We start from the raw sequence: 23,000 nt of genomic DNA, 5'->3' as shown, positions 1-23,000 counted from the left end.
CTCATTTACCCAAATCAAAATAGATCTAAAAATCTTTTTATTCGCAGACACTGCAAGGCGGCCGGGATGTTCATACCAAATGAACACATCCTTGCATTGTCCTCCTAACTCGTCTAAATACGAATTAGAGGGCAATGCAAAAAACACCCAACAGCGCCAACATAACAGCGAAGTACCCAACAAAACAAAAAGACACAATAAATCGAATCACCATCGTGGACGGATATACAGGCGCCTAACCAGCAGCAGCAGTAATATCAACAGCAACAAAAATACAGCAGCAGCAGAGTCAGCAGCAACAACAGTAGCAGAATCACAAGTCTCAACGCGGGAAATCAAAAGTCTCAACGCGGGAATAAATAACCACATCAGATCGTCGACAACCCCGACACTCGGCATCCCCCAACCGGCGTGGATGGTGCTGCCCATGCAGGATGTCGGGTGCCGCATGTGTGCGCTAACCCAGAGTTACCACCTCCTAATCTAGGTTATGCGACTTCCGTGTCCATTGGATCGCTTGCAGCCAGGAGGTTAATTCTGCTGAATTCGAACGGAGCCTCCCCGACACCGGACGGAATTGGGCAGTAACTGTGGCCTTACCGCGCCAAGGGGCTCTGGCGTGGCGGACCTCCAAGTTCCCCATCAAAGTAATAGACCCGACAGCTCACCCTGTTGAGCCAAGGGTCGTAAGAAAAAGATGAGCACTATGAATCAAAATCAAAAATCGGACAATACGGAAATAAGGCAACAACAAAGGAAAACGGACACGGACAACGAAAACGACATCGGTGCAGCGGTAGGCACGGGGGTCAAGGATCTAGACGGAAGTTTAACTTCCTTGACGCTCTTTCGCCAGAGGAGCGAGCGCTGTTTAAGGAGCATGCCAGGGAGAATGATGACGACATGCCCTCTTGCAGCGGCGCTCACCTGTCGAAAACGGCTGGTACCGCTGTAGCAGTTACGAGCGCCGCCAAGACCCCAACCGGAATGCGCAGCGGGTCAAACTCGAGTGAGTCACATCAGGCAGAGCCCGACGGTGCTCGTAGAAGAAGGAGGACGCGCAGAAGAGGTGGGAAACGCTCCCTCTCAGAAGCTGGCACATCCGGCGGGTGCGACGTCCCATACAGGAAGGGAATGAGCGGTGCCTGCGGTACCTCCGAGATGGGAAGACTCCTGAGGTAGCGGAGGCTTTAGAATGGAACAAAGGCAGAGGGAGCAATGCATCCCCGGCAAAGGAGCATGACAAAAACATGTCAGTTCGCGCGCAATGCAGCGGAACCAGCAACCGTGGCCCGGTAAGTACCACTTTGACCGCAAGGCGTGGCGAGGGGCAGCAATACAAAGGCAGCCGGAGGCCAACCGTCTGGACCGGCTCCCACCGGGTGGAGGAGGGGCGGCGCAGATATGCGGACACTTTTGAAGGCATCCGCCTGGCTGTACTGCCTCACAATTTCCCGACAGAGTCGTTGAAACCGGAGGAGTTTACCGTGCTCCAGCCCCTTCTCATGAAGAGGTGTTCAGAGGGGAGATTTACGCGGCGTCTTTCCTGGGGTGGAGTTCAGAGGAGGTATGCTGAATGTGGACTGCATGAACGAGGCATGCGCCAACTGGCTGAGGGAGTACGCTTCAAAGCTGGGAGGCTTGAAGGGCCCTGTCCTTTGCGCGAAGAGGGCGGAGGACTTGCCAATCATGCATAGCATGACAATGTTCCTCCCTCAGTGCGGGGACAAACCATATGAATTCGCCTTAGGTCCGGTGGAAAACCAGAACCGAGGCCTCAGCATTTGGTCCTGGCGCGTCGTCGATAGCTAAATGGAGGAAATTAGAGATATGAAAGGTTGGAGATTGTACTTGTACATTGACGACGAGTCTTACAAGTACGTCCGCGCAGCGAGCTTCCGCCTGTTCTACAGGTTCAGCACGGTGGTCATGCGGCCCCACAAACCTGCAGCCACCGGGAGCAAGGGAGCTGCAATGCCTGCGACTCACCAAAACAAGCGCTTCGAAAAACAGGCAGTGTGGTGTGGCAGCCTCGGAGGTAGTAGAAATTCAGGTGGGCGAGGTGGCGGAGCAGCCCTGCGGAAGCAGGACTGGGCAGGCAGTGCCAGCGGCGGCCACCGACGTCCCCGATGTCGGCCACTGCGGCCAGACAGCAGAGCTGCCCTCCACGAAAGAACTCCTAGACGGGTTAGGAGACCCAATGGATGGCAGTAATAGCGTTTCAGGCCCTGGACTGGAGATTAGGCTATCTGAGTTGAATGGGTCTGTAATTAATGCTTTTCACGGCAGTTGCCCCCTAAAGGTGCGCACAGACAGACGAAACTGTCCTTGGTGGTCAAAGAAACTAGCAGATCTCCGGAAAAAAGTACGCAGCCTGTTCAACAAAGCGAAACGTACGAGGAGCTATCTCATCTTATACAATAAGGAGATTAGGTCTGCAAATCAGGCAAGCTTCGGGAGATTCTGCGAGAAGGTCGTCCCTGTGCCAGAAGCGGCTCGGCTGCACAAAGCTCTGGCCAGGGGCACAAAGGACGTTGAAATAGCAATCAAACGAGGGGATGGGACATTTATGACCAGTGCAGAGGACAGAGCCACGTAGCTTCTGCGAGCGAACTTCCCGGAGACAGTTCAGGAGGACCAATGTCTACCCGTGATCGAACACAGGCCATCCCGCGAGAATTGGAGTATCAGCAAACAGCTGTTTACGGCGGACTCGATCCGGTGGTCGATGGCCTCGTTTGAGAGATTCAAGTCTCCGGCGCTGTTACAACAGGGGGAGCAGTTTTTACTGCCTCACCTGATTTGGCTGCTGAGAGAGAGCCTCGCAATGGCGTAGATCCTCGAAGTATGGAGGACAGCGTGATCTTCATACCCAAAGTAGGAAGGAAAGACTACTCGTTGGCGAAATCTTTCAGGCCAATCAGCCTAACGTCTTTCCTACAAAAACCATGGAGAAGATCGTGGATCAGGAAATAAGGATGAATGCATGCATGCCTCAGCATGCCTACAGAGCAGGCAGATCTACCAATACTGCTCTGTACCAGCTGTCCTCCGAGATAGAGAGTTCACTGGAGCACGGGGAGGTGATGCTTTGCGCGTTTCTGGACATCGAAGGTGCCTTTGATATAACGTCTCACAAGAGTGTAGCCAGGGCACTGGAGAAAAGGAATGTGGTAGCACCGGTGCGTATATAAATAGAAGCCGTACTACGCACCAGGGTTGCTGAGACCACAGTAGGTGATAGAAGGATTCGTCTCGGCACAACAAGAGGCTGCCCACAGGGGGCTGTGTTATCACCTCTGCTATGGAGTCTAGCAATGGAATCCGCTGCCAAGGATATGCGGACGATATTGTGATTATGACAAAAAGCAAATATGAAGACACTCTCTTTTACTTAATTCAAAGAGGTCTCAACCTAGTTAAGGGGTGGTGCAGGGAGGATGCACTGAAGATCATCCCTTCTAAGACGACTGTAATCGCGTTTACGAGACGCAGGTCTCTACACGGTCTTAGGAATCTTACACTTGGGGGCGGTGAGATAGGGATGACCAACAGTATCAAATACCTAGGTTTGATGCTAGATTCCACTCTGAGGTGGAAGCAGCATCTTAACCTGTCCTTGGTCAAGGCGACAAAAGCCTGGCTGGCTGGCAGGATGGTCCTGGGGCTGACCGATAATCACATATGGGGCGGTGGCCTGGGCTTCAGTAGCGTCGAAAACTTCGGTTAAGACTAAGCTACTGAAGCTACAGCGGCTGGCCTGTGTCTGCATGACTGGTGCAATGCGCACCTGTCCAACGGCAGCTCTGGAGGTTCTACTTGAACTTACTCCGCTTCATTTGGTTATTGATCAGGTAGCCAAACACACCCTTCTGCAAATAACGACTGAGGGGTGTGGAATAGGTAAAGTAGTCTCGTCCCAGAGGATGGAAAAGATAAGTGGCAATATACTATTGGCCCTCCTCACGAGGGACAGCGCTACCAAAATGGTTAACTTCGGGAAAAAGTTTAAGGTTACCTCTCGGCAGTAAAGACGAATGGAACGACTCCAATCTCGAGATGTTGTTAAGGGACAGCACTTTGAGGTGGTACACCGATGGCTCGAAAATGTCGGAGGGAATCGGCACAGGGATTGTAGGCCCACACACTAAACTCTCCATTCCCATGGGAGAAGTCCCGAGCATTTTCCAGGCAGAAGTGTTTGCCATAGGCCGGTGTTTAGAAATAAACCTCCGACGCAACTATCGCAATGAGCGAATAGCCATTCTCAGCGATAGTCAAGCGGCGCTAAAAGCGATCTCCTCTTACGAGATCAAATCGCTACTAGTGCAGGAGTGCACGGATGCGCTGAACAGCCTTGCGGAACGGTGCCAGGTACACCTAATCTGGGTGCCTGGTCACAGAGGTATAGCCGGTAACGAGCTGGCGGACGAGCTCGCACGCTCCGCAGCCTCCACCAAGATGGTAGGACCCGAACCCTTTACGGGAGTGGGTCCCCATACCATGAAGGAGCTGCTGCGCAATGAAGAAGGAGTGGGCAGAGAGGAGCATTGGCAACAAACTCAATGGAAGGATACAACTTGAGAAGGTTCAAACCTGTAATAAACCTCCCAAGGAACAAGCTCAGGCTACTGGTCGCATGGTACACTGGCCACTGAAGTTGAACAGGCATCTGCACAGCACGGGCCTATCCTCTTGCGCTAACTGCCGGTTCTGCGTCAGGAAGCCTAAAACCCCAGAGCACCTGCTGATCGATTGCGCAGCAGTCTGCAGACGCAGGGCTAAGGCCTTTGGAATTCTGTGTCCGGATAGGGATCGCAATTGCCTCGCTATCACCCGCCAGTCTATTGGACTTCATTAATGCGCTGGGGCTAAGCGAGTCAATATGAGTTAGGAGAGGGTACAATAGACCAAAGGTCGCGGTGCATTCCTCAACAACTTCACTCATTCATGTGAATATGTGAACATTACGCGTATGGGTTTTTAAAATGATTTTACATGTACACATTGAAACATATAATATGTGAATCGATGCTTGGTCTTTTAAGATGTTATCAAAACTTATAATGCCCAAAGCAAATAAATACATATGTACGTACGTATATAAATACATAACTTAACAAACCTACATCAATTGAACCACCAATTGGAAGAAGGGAATAATTACAAAAATTTCGAGCCGAGATAATTAGAAAAAACTGATTTACTCTCAACGTATAGATCAAATACCCATGATATCTTAAAATCAAATGTAGTAAACATTGTTGCCGATATGCTGTAAAAAAAAAATATTTTATGTAGAGAAAAACAAAAGTTAGGGTAGTTTGAAATTTTTGGAATTATTCCCTTTTTCCAATTTATGAAAATAAAGACACAAATATTAAAGAATATTAGCATTTATTATATTAATAACATAGAAAAGATATTGTATTAATCCTCATCTATATCAGCACCATCCAATGTGGTTGTGGGCCAAATCAAAATCAAATCATAAAACGTCTTATACTCTTCATGAATATATGGTATGATTTTTCGCACATCATTCATCTTTTTACTGTTTATGGGTAGTTTTGACCGGTCTGCTTTTTCGTCAGGTACTTTGGGAAGTAGTTCTTGATTTTCGGAGCAAAAAAGATATCTTTACAAATACGTCAATGAATTTGGAACAGGTTAAGTAACCTTTATTACCACTATTGTACTCAAAATGTTTATATTTTGATATTTTAAAAGATGTACTCGTACTTTTATCTATTGACTTGCAGGTTTTCTTGTAGAACGGCTGCCATGTTGTTTTAAAATTCAATATGTTCTCTTTATTAATGGCTTCAACCAAAAATCCCTTACTTTTAGCTTCTAAAATCAAGTTGTTGTACTGAGCTGGGACGTATATTTTATCATTTCTTCTAATAAGTCTCTTGGCTGTTCCAAAATTACGATCACATTGCAAAAAGGAATGTCTTCGCACCGGAAAGTATTGATATATTTCATTAAAATGATTGATTGATACGAGGGTAAAAACAAATCGTTAAAAAAGTGATCTAAGCAGGCGCCTAACCAGCCAATCAATTTCAGTTATTACTAACGGTTTAAGTGAATAAAAATGTCAAATTAAAATGACCTTTAATTGTATGACAAAAGGTTGTTAGTTGGAAGAAAGAAATAAATCCATGATTTATTCCCTTCTTCCAACTTAAATTTTTTTGGCCACTAGTATTACAATGGCGTTTGCCCTTTCTATTTCTTTTTTCAACCTGACGCGTAGTTTTACGATTGAAAAGAGCTAATATGAGTAAAAATCTATTTCGTCAAAAATGGCTTTTAAGGATTCCCTTCTTCCAATTGGTGGTTCAATTATAATATTTATCCATAACCGTTTGCGCATTGTAAATATGCGAATCTGTAAGCGTACATTGAAATTAGCATCACTTTTCTTGCTGAAACACTGAAAATGCTCAATTCTGCTATTTTCGACCCCCTCATGTTAAATATTGGTGAAATTCGGTAAAAATATTTTTGGGGTGAAATCCACTAATAGAAAAGAGAACCCCTTTGAAAAATGAAACATCGTAAAATTGGCAACACGGTGAAACTTCTCTATATTATACGTTCTCTGTTTTCGTATTGGAAGGGATAAAAGGATGCCCAACTTATTCCAGTGTGAGAGCGCGTCAAAATAAGCATTTTTTATAAAATTTTCCATTGCTGCCAGATCGACTAAAATAAGAATTTTTTGGCAATTTATAACCCCCAACATTTATTATGATTAAAATTTGTTGTATGTTGTCCTTTTAATATATGATAAAACTATTTAAATGTTTTTTAATGACTTGATGGTATAATAAAACAACTGACTTTTGAACTTTCAATACTTCACAGAGTGAATGAAGCCTGTTAGCCCTCAATTAATAATTGTTTTTACTAATTTTTGGTGGCAACGCCGGTTGAAGGACGTGTTTAAAGTCGCAATTTCTTTGTAAAATTAAAGAAAATTGTACAAAGAATAAAATATATATCAAAAGTGATTAATTTAAAGCATTATCAAAGCTTTGAAAGCTATATATATTTTGTTTTGTATTGTGCCTAATAAGAGAAGAAGAAAACTATCCACAATATACTAAGTAAATGGAGCAGGCAGCTGCATAACCAAAAATATATAACCACAAGAAAACCAATAACAAAATATACGGCAACGGTGCATTGCTGATGTGCGGTCCGTTTGCAGTGTGTCGCAAATAAAGGAGGGCTACAGTAATTGCTAAGTTACATATAAATTGTGCTATCCATCGATAAATAATGCCACCCAAGAAAATAAACACAACATCACAATTTTGTGGTCATTGCTCTGAGCTGATACGAGATGGTGTACAGTCCAGCATCCAATGTGTTGCTTGCCAACTCTGGTTTCACTCTAGGTGTACAGGCCTTTCATCTGTGGAATTTAAGGCCACAGCGATCAGTATCAAGAAAAAGGAGTCGGTTTGGAACTGTTCATCCTGCAGCAATGATATCAGTGTTAGGACATGTGACAGCCACTTATCTGATGATGAAGTTTTAACACACATCTCGCCACAAGCTAATGAAATGGAAAGTCTCTTCCAGAAGTACTTTGGTCGCTTCACCTCTGACTATGACCGCAAATTTGAAGATCTCAAAAAGTCACTCGTAAGTAGCGTAAATAACCTTAAGGATGAGGTGAGCAATCTGTCTAAACAATATACAACACTCACTAATAAATGTACTGCCCTTAACGATAGGCTTTCATCAGTAGAGAATAAAATTAATAATAAACTCAATGCCAAGCCTGACTTACCAGTGAGTAAGGAAGATATCTTCACGGAAATGTTGGAACGTGAGCGCCGTAAAGTCAATGTAATTGCTCTAAACATCCCGGAATCAGTCAAACCAGTGGGTAAAGATCGTTTGGATGACGACAGGACAAATCTAGTAGCCGCTTTGCCTTCTTGTCTCTCGAACATTGCCACTGAATTTAAGCTACGCAGACTAGGCCGACATACACCGGGTCGTACACGTGCGCTACATATTACAACTCGCTCAGCTGATGATGCGCTCTCAATTATCAAATACAGACCACCTAATAGTAACACTGCAGTCATTTTCAAAGCTGATCTTACCCCTTCTCAACAACAGCACCTAAAAGATTTACGACTGGAACTTGACTCTCTAGTAAAAAGCGGCAACGACAGTATGACTATAAAGTATATCCATGGTATGCCTAAGATTGTAAAGAATTTTCGCTCGCACAACGAACAAGAAGAAAGTATCTCTCATCCAGTTATATTACCAGAACGTTCGAGGTCTGCGCACAAAACTCTGCGCATTTCTGACCAACACGTCGTCTAACCAGTCTGATATCATATGCATCACTGAGTCCTGGCTCCATCCATCTATACGTGATGGAGAAGTCATTGACTCTTCTTATAATATCTACCGTAAAGATCGTACATCTCATGCTAATCATAAAGTACGTGGTGGTGGAGTCTTTATCGCATGCAAACGTTATCTACACACTGAGCCAATCTCTACTGAAAATAATAACCTAGAGCAAATATTCATCAGGGTGAAGGGTGCATCCCGTGACCTAATCATCGGCTGTGTATACATACCTCCTCAGTCACCTTATGAGATCTTTGTTGACCACCTGGCCACTATTTCTTTCGTTAGAGAAAAACACCAAGCATCTGACTTACTGATAGTTGGTGATTTCAACCTCCCTAGCAGCTCTCCTCGTGCGGACTGTGAAAAACTACTTTACGACTGTTATTCGCTCCTGAATTGCACACAACGCAACCACATTCTCAATGCTCACAACTCAGCCCTTGACTTATGTTTCAGCGACATCGACATTTCTCCTGAACACTCGCTTGCCTTGGTTCCTGAAGACACATATCATCCCGCTCTAGATATCACGCTCAACTTTCAGCCTGGACTAGTTCCTATCTACTCCTCTACGTACTCTTTCAAAAAGGCCAACTATGCTGAGCTCAACACTTTCTACCTGAGAACAAATTGGATCGATTTATATAAACTCAGCACAATTGATAGTAAGCTTGATTATCTCTACGCTAAAATCTTTGAAGGGATTAACCAGTTCGTTCCAGCATATACTTATAAACACAGCAGTTATCCATCCTGGTTTTCAAAAGATCTCATTCGCAAAATTAAATTGAAGAAGTCGGCGCATGCGTTGTACAAGACAAGACAACTACAATTACTCTTGCTTCAGTAAACTGAGACTTGAGTGCAAATCACTGAGCTCTGAGTGCTATAAAAATTACGTGAGCAATGTTGAAGCCAAACTCAAATCGGACATCAAAGCCTTCTGGAACTATGTCAAAGACAAAAACCGTTCTAGCAGTGACATACCTTCCTCCATGGTATGGGATGATCTATCAGCTAATTCCGGGCCTGACATTTGTGATCTCTTTGCCTCCTTTTTTCATAGTGTTTACGCACCTAACAATCACCATGGCGCTGCTGCAGCTACCTACAACCCGGGACCTCAGAACATACTCCTGAACGATCTGACAGTATCATATGACGAAGTACATAAATTACTCCTTTCACTTGACCCTAGAAAAGGTGCTGGACCTGATGGTCTACCTAACTTATTCCTAAAGAACTGCGCGATCAGTCTATGCGAACCGTTGACGCACATATTTGGTGAATCACTTAGTGGTGGTATCTTCCCCTCGTCATGGAAATTATCATATATCACTCCAATACATAAGGATGGATCTAAAGCTATGGTCACCAATTATCGTCCTATTTGTATTCAGTCTGCCCTTGCTAAGTTGTTTGAGAAATTGGTGCTACCACAACTACTGCAGTCTTTCGAACACGTTATAATCACTCGACAACATGGATTTACTGGGGGCAGATCTACAACTACTAATTTGTTCATATACATTAACAAGGTGTTAAATGCTATGGATTCCGGAAACTGTGTTCACAGCATCTACACAGACTTTAGCAAGGCGTTTGATCGTGTTGACCATGATATACTCATGCACAAGTTGAGCAACTATGGTGTTGGAGGTAGTGCTTTGTCTTGGATCCATTCATATCTTACGGGTAGACGCCTACAAGTTAGAGTCGATGGCCATCTTTCATTCGAATATATCGTAACATCTGGGGTACCACAAGGATCTCATTTGGGCCCGGTACTCTTCAATATATTCATAAACGACATTGGAAACAATATCTTATCAGATCACCTATTGTATGCAGAAGATCTCAAAATTTTCAGGTCCATAGCTAGTATGTCAGATATCCTAATTCTACAGCATGATATTGACTCTCGTGGTAACTGGTGCCTTGTGAACAATCTTGATCTTAATATCAACAAATGCGCCGCTATAACTTTCACTCGCTCACACTCACCAATTCCTGCAAAATACAAACTCAAGGATCAGGAAATCATAGAGGTTGATGAGATAAAAGACCTGGGGATCGTTGTTGACAACAAGCTCTCCTTCTCTAATCACATTGATAGAATCACATCTAAGGGATTCAAAACCCTCGGATTTATCCTAAGAAACAGCAAAGACTTCAACAACCCCTACTCTGTAACCAGACTTTTTCAATCGCTAGTCCTACCTATCCTTGAATATGGTTCAGTCATCTGGTCTCCATATACTAATGCATCTATAGACAAAGTGGAAAAGGTTCAACGTAAACTCTGCAAGTCGTTAGCCTATAAATTATCATCGTCTACACATACTTACTCCACTGATGAAATTTACCAGAGCTTTCGTATCAATAAACTATCAGCACGTCGACAGGTTGCCGATCTTAGTTTCTATTACAAGGTTGTCAATAATATTATTGATGCTCCAGACATTCTTGGCTGCTTTGAATTTGCCCCAGTAGGCACTTTACTTAGACGTAATCGTCTACTAAAAACTTCTAACTCCAAGAAAAATTATGTGATCAACGGTCCACTGAATAGACTGGCCAAATCTGTCAATTCTTTTCAAGGTGTGATTGACTTCTACGGAGGTACATACTCTGCCTTCATAGACAATACTAAGAAACATCTGCTTGTTTAACCAAGGACTTCATTTGCTGCCCGCTACAACCAGAAACCATCACCATAGTACTCTGCATATACACATTTACCTTCAACCTACATTTTTCATTTTTTATTTGTTTCTCTTAATGTATATTGCCGATTGGCGTTATTGTAATAATAATAAATAAATTTTTAATTGAAAATTAATACTGCTATGCATCACATTACGAAGCGTTTCATGAAATAGATTTAAATTTCGGATTTTAATTTTCAGTGTTTTACATTTTTTAGTAGCGATCTTGAACGGCGGCAACAAATCCCTGCGTTCACATACATACATATATTGTTGGTAGAATTTCAATCTGTCTATTCCAGTCATTCCAATTGCAAACGCCAAAACCTACCAGATCCAGTCAACTTTCAAAGTTTGGTAGGTGAGTGGTTCTCACATATCCAGTGACAGGAGAGTTGGGTATCTTTTTATCTCTGGTATTGGTGTTTGTCACATTGCCCTCCACCTAAGACTTGATTGCTGTTTCGACATTCCTTCCTTGGTCACAACGTAATTCCACAGATAAAGAGATGTCCAACTCATATTTCATAGGAAGTCAGAGAGCAATTGCTAATCGTCAAAACCTCCTGAACTTAGGCAGTTAATCAAGTTCAGGAGATTTTGACGTTTAACAATTGGAAACGAGCTATGACCAGAATGAAATCTTTCCAAAAAAAAATATGTAAACAGATGGATTTGTTACATCGTTCAAGATCAATATTAAAAAATGTATGGCAATGAAAATTAAATAAATTTGAGAAATTTGAATGTATTTGATGCAACGTTTTGTAATGTGAAGCATCATAGTATTAATTTTCAATGGATAATGATTAAAAACATTTATTGAATAAGAACTAACAGACTAAATCATTTTATTTTATTTGACCAATATGCTTTTGCGACTCGGCTTCCTGCAGCTACTTCTCCACTCGAAGTACATTTGTTCACCTCCACTTCATACATCACACCTTACAAAACTGGATCTTCTTTCAAAAATTCATCCACTTCAGCTTTAACCTTATTTTGCTCTACCAGCTGTGAGAACCATTGCACTGCTACACACGCTTCCAGTTCATTCGACTGTAGACACGTTTGCCTGTAAAGACTCTTCCTATAAACACTTCCAGCTCTGCCGACCGCTTTTTCTGCGGCTGCAACTGTTCTGACATACACGTTTTAAACAGTGCTAACATACGGTTCCCATGCACTTCCAACTCTGCTGACACATGCACACCAAATGCTTTAAACGCAGCAAAAATAACCTCTGCTGAACACTGAGTCTTTTCCTTTACTTGTGTTCTCGTCATTTTTTCCTCTAGTGCCAATTGAAACATATATGTATTCATTAATATCAACGTTTTCTGCTTCCATGGCTTCTCGTAACCGTAACTAACTTTACTCTACTTGTTGCCTACGCTTTTATTTCTTATGCTATAATTAAATTATAAATATTAAATTCTTTCTTTGTAAGTTAAAAGGTATGAAACATTTTTCAAATATTTTATGGTGTTCGAGACATTGTAGTGATACTTAAAATAATTCATTTAGTATTACAATATTATATATCATAACTAAACATAATATTAGTGGTAGTCATTAAAATAATATTTAATATAACAATTGCCAGTTATTGGGCAGCTGTGAAAATCCAGTGTCGTTTTTTAATAAGTAGATTCGAACAAATTTGTCAAAAATTACGATTAATAGTAACCACTGGTTAATAATTGGTTTACTATGTGATAGTGACAACATGTGACATAACGGTTAGTGCATTAACATTTGTCTATAAAAAACAAGGGTTCTGGGATTTAACAAATAATTTCTAAAGTGTAAATAAGTTTATCTCTTCTTTAATGGCGTAGAAACCGCTTAAATGGTTACAGCCGTTTTTTTTTTAGCAATTCGAGGCACCAAGTGCAGCCAGATCCTTCTCCACCTGTTCTCTCAAACGGAGTGGAGGTCTTCGTCTTCGTCGGCTTTCCCCGGCGTTTATCGCGTCGAATACTTTCAAAGCTGGCATATTTTCATCCATACGGACGACATGACCTAGCTGGCGCAGCCGACGTCCATTATTTCGCTGCACTATGTCAATGTCGTCATATAACTCCATCGCTCCATCGAATGCGATACTCTCCGTTGCCAATACGCAAAGGCCCATAAATCTTTCGCAGCACGAATCTATCGAAAACTCGTAGCGTCGACTCATCAGATGTTGTCATCGTCTATGCCTTTAAACCATATAGCAGGACAGGAATAATGAGTGACTTATATAGTTTGGTCTTTGTTCTTCGAGAGAGGACTTCACGTCTCAATTGCCTACTCAGTCCGAAGTAGCACCTGTTGGCAAGAGGGATCCTGCGTTGGATTTCCAGGCTGACATTGTTGGCGGTGTTAATGCTGGTTCCTAAATAGACGAAATTATCTACAACTTCAAAGTTATGACTGTCAACAGAGACGTGAGAGCCAAGTCGCGAGTGCGACGACTGTTTGTTTGATGACAGGAGATATGTAATATTGCCCTCGTTTACTACCAGACCCATTTGCTTTGCTTCCTTATTTAACCTGGAGAAAGCAGAATTCACGGCCCGGATGTTGAGGCCTATGGTGTCGATATCATCAGAATACGTCAGCAACACTCATAGAAGGTTGTGCCTGCTCGATAAAGTTTTGCAGCTGGAATTATTTTCTCCAGCAGCAGATTGAAGAAGCCGCACGGTAGGGAGTCGCATTGTCTGAAACCTTGTTTGGTATCGAACGGCTCAGTTTACACAGCTGTATTATGCGATTTTGAGAAGGCTTATCACACGATAGTTGGCACAACTTGTGGGGTCTCCCTTTTTGTGGATTGGGCATAGCACACTTAAATTCCAATCGTTGGGCATGTTTTCGTCCGACCACATTTTACAAAGAAGTTGATGCATGCTCCTTATCAGTTCTTCGCCGGCGTGTATGAATAGCTCGGCCGGCAAGGCGTCGGCCCCCAACGCTTTGTTGTTCCTCAGACGTGTAATTGCTATTCGAACTTTTTCATGGTTGGGCAATGGAACGTCTGCTCCAACGTCATCGATTGGGGAGTCGGGTTCGCCTTCTCCTGGTGTTATGCTGTGACTGCCGTTCAGCAGCCTACAGAAGTGTTTTCTACATAATTTTAGTGTGCTCTGGGCTTCGGTCACTAGATCACCTTTAGGGGTTCTATAAGAGTATGCTCCGGTTTTGAAACCTTCTGTTAGTTGGCGCATTTTTTCGTTGAATTTTCGAGCATTATCCCTGTCGGCCGGCTTGTCAAGTTCATACTCATACTCACGCATTTCGGCCTGTCTTTTTTGTGTCTGGAAATGTGTCTTGCTTCCCTCTTCAACTCTCGGTATCCATCCCATCCAGCACGTGTTGTCGTCGATCCTAACATTGCGAGGTAGGCAGTCTGTTTTCTCTCCGCTGCAACACGACACTCCTTGTCGTACCAGCTGTTCTTTTGCATTTTTAGAAAAGCAATGGTTTCGGTTGCAGCTGTACGTAAGGAGTTCGAAATGCCGTGCCACAGTTCCCTTATGCCGAGTTGTTGACGAGTGCTCTCAGAGAGCAGGAGTGCAAGCCGAGTAGAAAATCGTTCGGCTGTCTGTTGTGATTGTAGCTTTTCGACGTCGAATATTTCTTGTATTTGACGTGCGTTTTTTGCTGCATAGAGGCGTGTGCGTATCTTGGCTCCAACAAGATGGTGGTTCGAGTCGATGTTAAGACCTCGGAGCGCACGCACGTCCAAGACACTGGAGACGTGTCTTCTGTCTATCACAACATGATCGATCTGGTTGGTATAGATATGTTGAAGAACTACGCTTGGATGCGGATTGTGGCTAGATGTTCATTCATCGGGGTGAATCCCCACTACGAATCCCATACCGAATTTGCCTTCCTTTATATGGCCACGGTAGTAAATACCACAAGGACCTACTCGCCTCAGTCCTTGTCCCTTCCATCGCATTTCTTGAACATCGGTACTGTCAGCCTTCACTCTAACGAGGACATCATCCAGCTGGGCAGCCGCACCTTCCCAATTAAGGGACCGGACATTCCAGGCGCATGCCCTTATATTATATTTCTTTACATATGGCTCAAGCAGCTCACGACTTCCGGTCTTGAACCAAGTATCCTCTGGGCAGCCAGAAACCATCCGTTTGATGGCGAGCTAAAGTGAGAAGGCGAAACATCCCCTCCACAGGGTTCTGAGCTGGGTTTAGGATTTGGGACCCGCCACGTAAAAAACACTACCAATGGAAAAAATATATATACATGTAAATATTTTAATTAGCAATATTTAAACTCCGTTTATAAACGAACGACAACAGTTACATAAAATACGAAATGTATTCATGTGGCATGACACCTCGCCGAGGATAAAAAGTATGAGAAACAGAATAATTTGCTAAGTTTGTTATATCACTAGTGTAAATATCAGCAAAACGAAAAAGACGTCGTGAAAAATACGTTGGATTGTGATATGTTCGAAAAACACTGCCAAACTGCTTGTTGAAAACCATTTTGGTTTGGTTCCTATAATAATAATTCTATATTTGCCAAGTACCTTGGTAAAATACTGTCATAATTATTCAAAAGTTCGTACCTAAGCATATCCCGTTCCGATTGCCATTTTTCTAAACAAATTTGAGCAGGTTCGCATTCATAATCCTGAATTTCTTCTATAAGTTGTGTTAGCATCTGTAGCCAATTTGCATTTCTTTTGAAATTAACATTGTTAAGAGTTTCGATCTCGTGCTATATAAAAGAAGTATTGAAAAATTTTAGCAATAACCATGATACAGGAAAATATTTTTTTATACCGTGAGTTCATTTATAATGGCACCAGTTCTCCAACCATGCTCTAATGTTACATCAGCTAAATCACTATAGGGATGATCACCAAAATATAGTACATTATGACCACGCCACCCTGTTAAATCTTGCAGTTGTTTTACGGTTCCCTGAAAAGGAAACTGTTATGAATTTAATTCTTAATAATTGCTATATTACCTCATAATATATTTTTCCCTTTTCCAATTTTGAAACCCGATCCCAAACATGTGAATTGGTTGTTTCATCATATAATCGGATGGGACGTGAATCATCTGTGAAAAATTTAGGTTTTCGTGCTTGAACTATTATAACGTCAAAACGTTCACGCCACTTGTCACCGGCCAATAAAGCCATCCCACAATTTCTGTTCACAAAAACAAATTTAATAATGCATTTGGTTATACTATGCAGTTCTTACACAAAAGAAAATGGACTATTTGTTACAAGAAATAGTTTTTTGCCCGCATTTGCCAACTTTTTAAAATATTCAGGTAACCGAGAATTTGTCTCAATATAATCTCCTACATTTTTCATAACGATTTCGTGCATAATCGGATGACAAGATTGCACTGATGATTTTATGTCATGAAATAGAATTTCGGGATTATAGTCGATATGATTTCTTTCAAAATACTCGGCTACATTGCATAAAAGGCACATTTCGGGAACAGAGAACAAGTCAGCTAGCTGAACCATTTTCGCCTTCGCATTTGGCTTAAAATCATATAAAACAAAATGGTGATTTTTATGTTTAGATATACTGAATTCTAGGCTTAACTACCTGGTGGTTTTTTGATTGGCCCTCAACATATGCGATGGGTAAAATTCGATTTTTATAAAGCTTTAGTACTTCTGAATCAGGGATTTTTGTGAGTCCTCGATAAACAGACTCCAACTGTATTTGAAGAAACGAGTCTAGCTTTAAAAGCAAACCTTTTTCTATATCATAATGAAGGCCACGTACTGCAAACCGTGGAATGTACTCCAATTTAGAAATATTTTCGGGATACTGAAATAGTACTATTACATTTACATACCGATACAAATACGAAGAAGTAGGTTAGCAATAATACGTACCTTAAATTTTTTAATTAATCTGTCGCGGCCCAAATTGTATAGCAAATCGTGTAAGCAAGGTTTATAGCACGCGAGCGTGTAGTCATAGTCGAAACCATACACATCAACTTCCTCCAAATCCAGTTCATTGTTGGCAAATACACCACAGGGATTAACATCCTTCGGAAGTTTCTTAGCTGTAAAAAAATTTTAAAAATTCTAAATACATATGTATGGGTATATTATGACATTATAGACATACAGGGGTGGCACACTAATTAGCACATCCTCCCATGTGCACTAAAATTAACAGAAAATTAAAGAAAAATAAAAATATCGGGAAGAATTGAAGTATAGGTATACAGCAACATTTATTAAACAATATTCACGGAAAACAAATCAGTAATGATAAAAAAATATATAGAAGCATAAGGCAGGCCAATTCAGCAATGGAATTGCTTAATTTTGAAGCCACTGAATCACAGACCTTGAGTTATGGCAGCGCGCATTGTCTTTTTGGAAAACTGCGGAGGTGAACACAAATAACAGTAAGTTACAAACACGGTACGAGATGATTTTCAAGCAAATTCGGGTATACTACAGAATCTACTCTGTGAAAAAATAGCAAAAATCGGCCATTTTTGAGCAGTGTTGCCTATTCAAATTTGGTAAATTCAGCTAAATGCACGAAATTCTTATGCAATACAAATTTGCATTAACATGGGCCAAATGCGCAAGTAAATGTAAATTAAGCCCGCTAATGGAAATTAGACCTGTCGTCTGTCAGGGCTATTAACTTCTTCATTGTATACTTTTGGTTCGTTATTTGGGGGGTTCTTCCAACTGGTCCGAGCAAGTTGAATTTAGATTTGTCGCTCCAAACTACAGAATTTAACCTGCCAAATTCCAATCGGCCGTTTTTATTATTGTGTGTAAATTTTGGTTTTTTCAAACTATGGTATCCCCGAAGCTTGTTTTCCAAAAGTCGCTGTCTAACAGTCCTACCGGCAATGTTTTTGCCATATTCCTCGTGCATTGTAGCTCGTATTTGTGAAAAAGTTGCAAAGTGATTTTTTCGGGCTTGACGAGCAATGAAGGAATTTTTCCCGTCCTGGAACATGTTTCATATTTGGCACCTTTCCTCTTTACAGAAGCTCTGGCAACGTCCCATTTTAAATATTATTAGCTTGAATTAAGGGGGTGCTAATTAGTGTGCCATCGGTGTAGTATATTCCCAAACTTTATTAAATAAACCACAATTTCTAAATTCAAATAGTGTTATCAATCCTCCTGTATAATAGCCTTGACGGTCGACAGCGCTAAATTGCATTTACATGGTTCAAATGCGCAAGTTAATTTCACAAAAATTTCGTGCATTTGGCTGACTGTACCAAATTTGAGTAGGCAACACTGCAAAAAAAAAAAGGCCGACTTTTGCTATTGTTTGACAGATGTCGCATGAAGTCTGCCGGCTCCTTTGTGTTTACAGCATCAGAGGTAAGCAGTTTTTATATTGCTAATATTTACAAATTACATAGGATATTTTTTATGATTAAAGTTATTACAAATCATAAATACAAAAATTATATTTCTTCAAAAAACAAATAAATAAGTTAAAAAAAATAACAACACAGAGCTAATGCGGGAGAACTCTAATTTTCGTAGGCATGCATATTTAGTTTATGGGTTATACTGATTGTTGCTCCTGAAAAAGGCACATCAAACACAAAAAATCTAGCCGAAAAACTGCAGTGTTGATAAAAACGTCTATTATAATTTGATAGAACAGTGCAATATTTAAACGGAAACGATGAAGTAAATGCGTGCAATTTCAAACCGATCCTTCCTCAAATATAATACAATTGTTAAATTTTGGGAATAATAGAATAGAACTGCAACCAAATACGCAGTGCAATGGATCATAACTGGCTCAGTAATCAGTAAATTAATATTATATCACGTGCATGCCAAAAGACTGATGGCAAAACCTTGCCAGCCGACTTTTTCGTCTTTCCACGCTTGAGGCCTGGTTCATAATATGTAGTCCACTAGGCTGACTTTCGATTGGACTCCAACGTGAAATGATGGAGCCATGTTTCTATTGTCACACACCGACGCAAAAATTTGGTTTTACTTAGATTTAAGAGCACTCAAACACTCTTTAGAATCAGCTATTCGCTGTTTCTATTGGATTATGAACTTACGCGGCATCCACTTTGCATAGAACTTTCGCCTCTTTAGTACGTCCACTGCCTTCAATGCCCTCGGTGCTCATTTCGCCTCTTTCCAACATAGCCAAACTCTTTTCAACGAATGATTTCCCTGGTGTAGAGCACTCGTTCAACATTAAGGGGATTCTCTTGCTCTTGCAAAACTCTTGTACGGTGCACGGATTTTCCTCTTGGGGCAACGGCACAACAACAAACACACACAGAAAATTATTTCCAATGGCTGTGATATATGCAAAAGGTACGCTAATTCACAAAAGTCATTCTCATTAAATACGTAATACGGCACCAACAGCCATTGCGAAATAAGCAATAAACTGGATATCTATACGTTGCCCACAAACACAGCATTGTGCGTGAGTAATTTGTTAACTTCAAGTTCACCAGTAACTCTAGTTTTTATTTAGCTTTGGAAATTGACTAATAAACTATAACTTATTTTTATATTTGCTAAAGCTACGTGCAAAGTGGACGCTGAAAGCCGAGCCCAGTTAAAAGCTGATGAATGCGAATAGGCTTCATAAGTGTTGTTCGGTGCCGACTCACGTTGAAACGGTGTATTTTATATTTAAAAAATTTTGAGTACAATTATTTTTCCTGCCCTGTTCTATGGGATAAAAATTAATACTAGTTATCACAATAGCGCATTGGTCGAAGATATATGGAAATCTGTAGCAAGTGAAATGCATTTTCAGAGTAAATATTAATACAATTTATTCTACTTTATTTTGGCAAACAAATTTAGATATTATTAGCATTACATATATCAATTTTGTGATGAACACCACGACTTTTAACATATATTTCCGCCAGTCCCGTTTCTGTGTCAAACGGTTTCCATAGTGTCTGAAATTTGCCATTTATAATTCCAAATGCACGTTCAATGCATTTCCTTGCTCTTAAAAGTTGCTCTTTTGAATAAGCATTTTGACACCGGGTATGCTTCATCACCAAGAAAAATTAACGGCAAGTTTATATTGATCCAGCTTTGTCTCATCGTTTTGTTTCAAAAGCTAATATATGTGAGAAGAGCTGTACCGCAATCACTTTGCTTTCATTATCCGCCCTCTTGTATTTGCTATTGGCATCAGCTATGGCTTGTAATACATATTATCGAAAACATTTTTGTAATTGCAATACATGGAGCCAGAGTTGCTAGTCATTTAATCCTACTGTGTTTTTCATCAATAACTTCGATTCAAATGGAGAAGTCCCATAATTTCCAATAGTCAGCAACTGATTTAAATAAATTTTCTGTTGGACAACCAGGCATAATTCTTTAACGATTGCTGCGATAGTAGTGCTGCCTACCAGAAGGGCAAATCCTAATTAAATGAATGATGCTGCTTTTTCCAAATATCTGTTAAAAATTAAATTTGTTTAATAAAAGCATCATACGTTTATTTTATCTGACGTATCTCCGAGACGTATGTGTATGCTTTGTACTATTTTTACAATTTTTGAGTGATTATTAGTTATTGTGTTTCTTATTCAAATTTAGTACATATGTATAAGTATAAATAAGAGCAAAATGGAAAAAGATGGAATATTAGACGACGCGCTAATAGCTGCTTATCTAACAAATCGAGATGAATGTAGTTCAATAGGAAATGAAAGTGAAATAGGGGATGATGTATTGGAAGATGATATTGAAAGACACGCGAAAGATCTTAATGTGCAGGAGAATCGCGAAAATATATTGCCAGACGCAGAACACAAAGAATTCAACAATAATAGTTCGTCTTTAGACAGCCGGATAGTAAGAGTACTTCAGCTAACATTAAGAAGCAAATTTGCTGGACTAGCTCGAGGAATAAATGCATTATAAAGTAGATACAAGTTGTCTTGAAATTCGTGCTCATCTTCGCGTACTGACTGTGGCCGTAGTTTTGAAGGACGATCACTTGTCAGCTAGTGAGTTATTCAATACAACCTACAGTGCAGATAGGTATATTGCTGCTATGAGTCGTGACAGGTTCAACTTTTTAATTAGTAGGCTGCGAACGGATGATAAGGCATTGAGACATGCTCTGCGCCCCACCGATGCTTTTGTACTTGTCAGAAAGATGTGGGATCTTTTAATAAAACAGTGCAGCGATAATTATACTCCAGGAAGCTACAATACAATCGACGAATAGCTGTTAGCTTTTCGTGGGCGTTGTCCTTACTAGGTCATTTACCTAGTAAGCCGAATAAGAATGGCATAAAAATCGTTATGAGTTGTGATAGGGCTAAAAATATATGTTCAATGCTATCCCATATTTGGGCAAGACAACGACGCCATTAGGTGAATACTACGTAAAAGAGTAAACCAGACCAATACATGGTACCTGTCGCCATTACTTGCGAAAATTGATTCCCCTCCGTACAATTAGCAAAGAACTTGCTAAAAGAGCCATATAAGTTGAACAATGTTGGAACAACAGGACCAGTTAGCACAACAATGTTTTGCTTTGATAGGCCTTCAACTTTAACCTAAGCCATGAAAGATCGGTATATTTGCTATCTTCCTGCAATGAACCAGGCATAATAAATCAAACTTCCGGAAAGCCTGACATTATATTACACTACAACCAGACAAAGGGAGTCGTCGACACATTCGACTCATGCCGTGTTCCAGAAAAACAAATAGGTGACCCAATAAAGACGGGAAATACTCACATTGTCCAAAAGTTTGCGATGCAGTATTGCAGCTAGTATGCCTGCGGAAGCACCCAATCATGATAGCAATAAAAAAACTGCGCGTTTTGTCTATCGAAAATTCGTCGTATGTCCAAAATTAAATGTTTTAAGTGTGAAAAATCCGTATGTAACGAACACAAAATTTTACTTTGTAACTCTTGTATATATGTAAAAATTTAAAATGTGCAAAAATGCTACAAAACATGTTACGAGCTGTTTAAAGTCAGGAAAAAAACAAAAGAAATATTTTTTTTAAAGATTTAAACAAACACTAAATCCCATTCGGAGAAGACTGTGTTTTTATGTAGGCGTTTCGAACAAACGAAACTTGTCAAAAAAAAAATTAAAAAAGTAATTAAAAATATATTGAACTTTATTTAGTAAGTAAGAAACAAATAAATTATATAAGTATAAAGTTTCGTGGTATCCAATAAAAACCCAAAGACAACGATACGTCTGCTAGACGTATCATTATGATTTAAAGGGTTAAAAATAAAGTTATGAGGGCAGGGTTAAAGAGCAATAGCGTAACGGGAACTAACTAATTTAAAGAGAAAAAACTATTCCGACTATGTTAACGAACCGGACGAAAGTGCGCAGACTAGATTTATACCCTATAATTTAAGTTATTACTCCCAACATACTGTAATCTATCACTCAAGGAACTAGTTCGTTCGGTGGACGCAGGCCACGAAGTTTCAGACTTGCCCGAACATTGCACTCCGTACAATACAATTACAGCTCTTGGTGTTAAGGCAGAAACTATCGCAGAAATCATGTAGAAACTTTCGCAGAAACTATTGTTGCAGTCATCTGTTTGGGGCGGTTGGTGACACCTCCCATTTTAACCCTGAATTCACCATCAGGCTGTGATGTCAAAGTGATCGAAATCGTGCTTCATAATCATTTAGCCGCAACCAATTGGATTGACAAATAATGAAATATATTTCTCTTCTTCTTAATTGGCGTAGACACCGCTTACGCGATTATAGCCGAGTTAACAACCGCGCGCCAGTCGTTTCTTCTTTTCGCTACGTGGCGCCAATTGGGTATTCCAAGCGAAGCCAGGCCCTTCTCCACTTGGTCCTTTTGAATCTTTTAC

At 40.8% G+C, this 23,000-nt stretch overlaps 1 protein-coding gene across 4 annotated transcripts in view; it reads right to left on the bottom strand.

Moving 5' to 3' along the window:
- Positions 1-11,128: 11,128 nt before the first annotated feature.
- Positions 11,129-23,000, bottom strand: part of LOC105225055 (5'-nucleotidase domain-containing protein 3) — a 36,212-nt gene continuing 24,340 nt past the window's right edge. Inside the window, exons 2-9 of one of the 4 annotated variants that reach the window (XM_049459862.1) lie at positions 21,878-21,967; positions 17,010-17,185; positions 16,714-16,941; positions 16,351-16,646; positions 16,110-16,296; positions 15,920-16,060; positions 15,703-15,854; positions 11,129-15,646 (exon numbers count right to left, since the gene is read on the bottom strand). In XM_049459862.1, coding sequence (XP_049315819.1) covers positions 15,514-15,646; positions 15,703-15,854; positions 15,920-16,060; positions 16,110-16,296; positions 16,351-16,646; positions 16,714-16,941; positions 17,010-17,185; positions 21,878-21,967 — 1,403 coding nt within the window. In that variant the 3' untranslated portion in view covers positions 11,129-15,513. Of the gene's footprint in view, positions 15,647-15,702; positions 15,855-15,919; positions 16,061-16,109; positions 16,297-16,350; positions 16,647-16,713; positions 16,942-17,009; positions 17,186-19,192; positions 20,577-21,877; positions 21,968-23,000 lie in introns of all 4 variants that reach the window. The other 3 variants (XM_049459861.1, XM_049459864.1, XM_049459863.1) reach the window with 3 other exon arrangements.

This window comes from Bactrocera dorsalis, chromosome 6, assembly GCF_023373825.1.
Source record: "Bactrocera dorsalis isolate Fly_Bdor chromosome 6, ASM2337382v1, whole genome shotgun sequence".
Taxonomy (NCBI): Eukaryota; Metazoa; Arthropoda; class Insecta; order Diptera; family Tephritidae; genus Bactrocera; species Bactrocera dorsalis.
The sequence above is the reverse complement of the archived record's forward strand: the minus strand, read 5'-3'. Positions and strand labels throughout refer to the sequence as shown.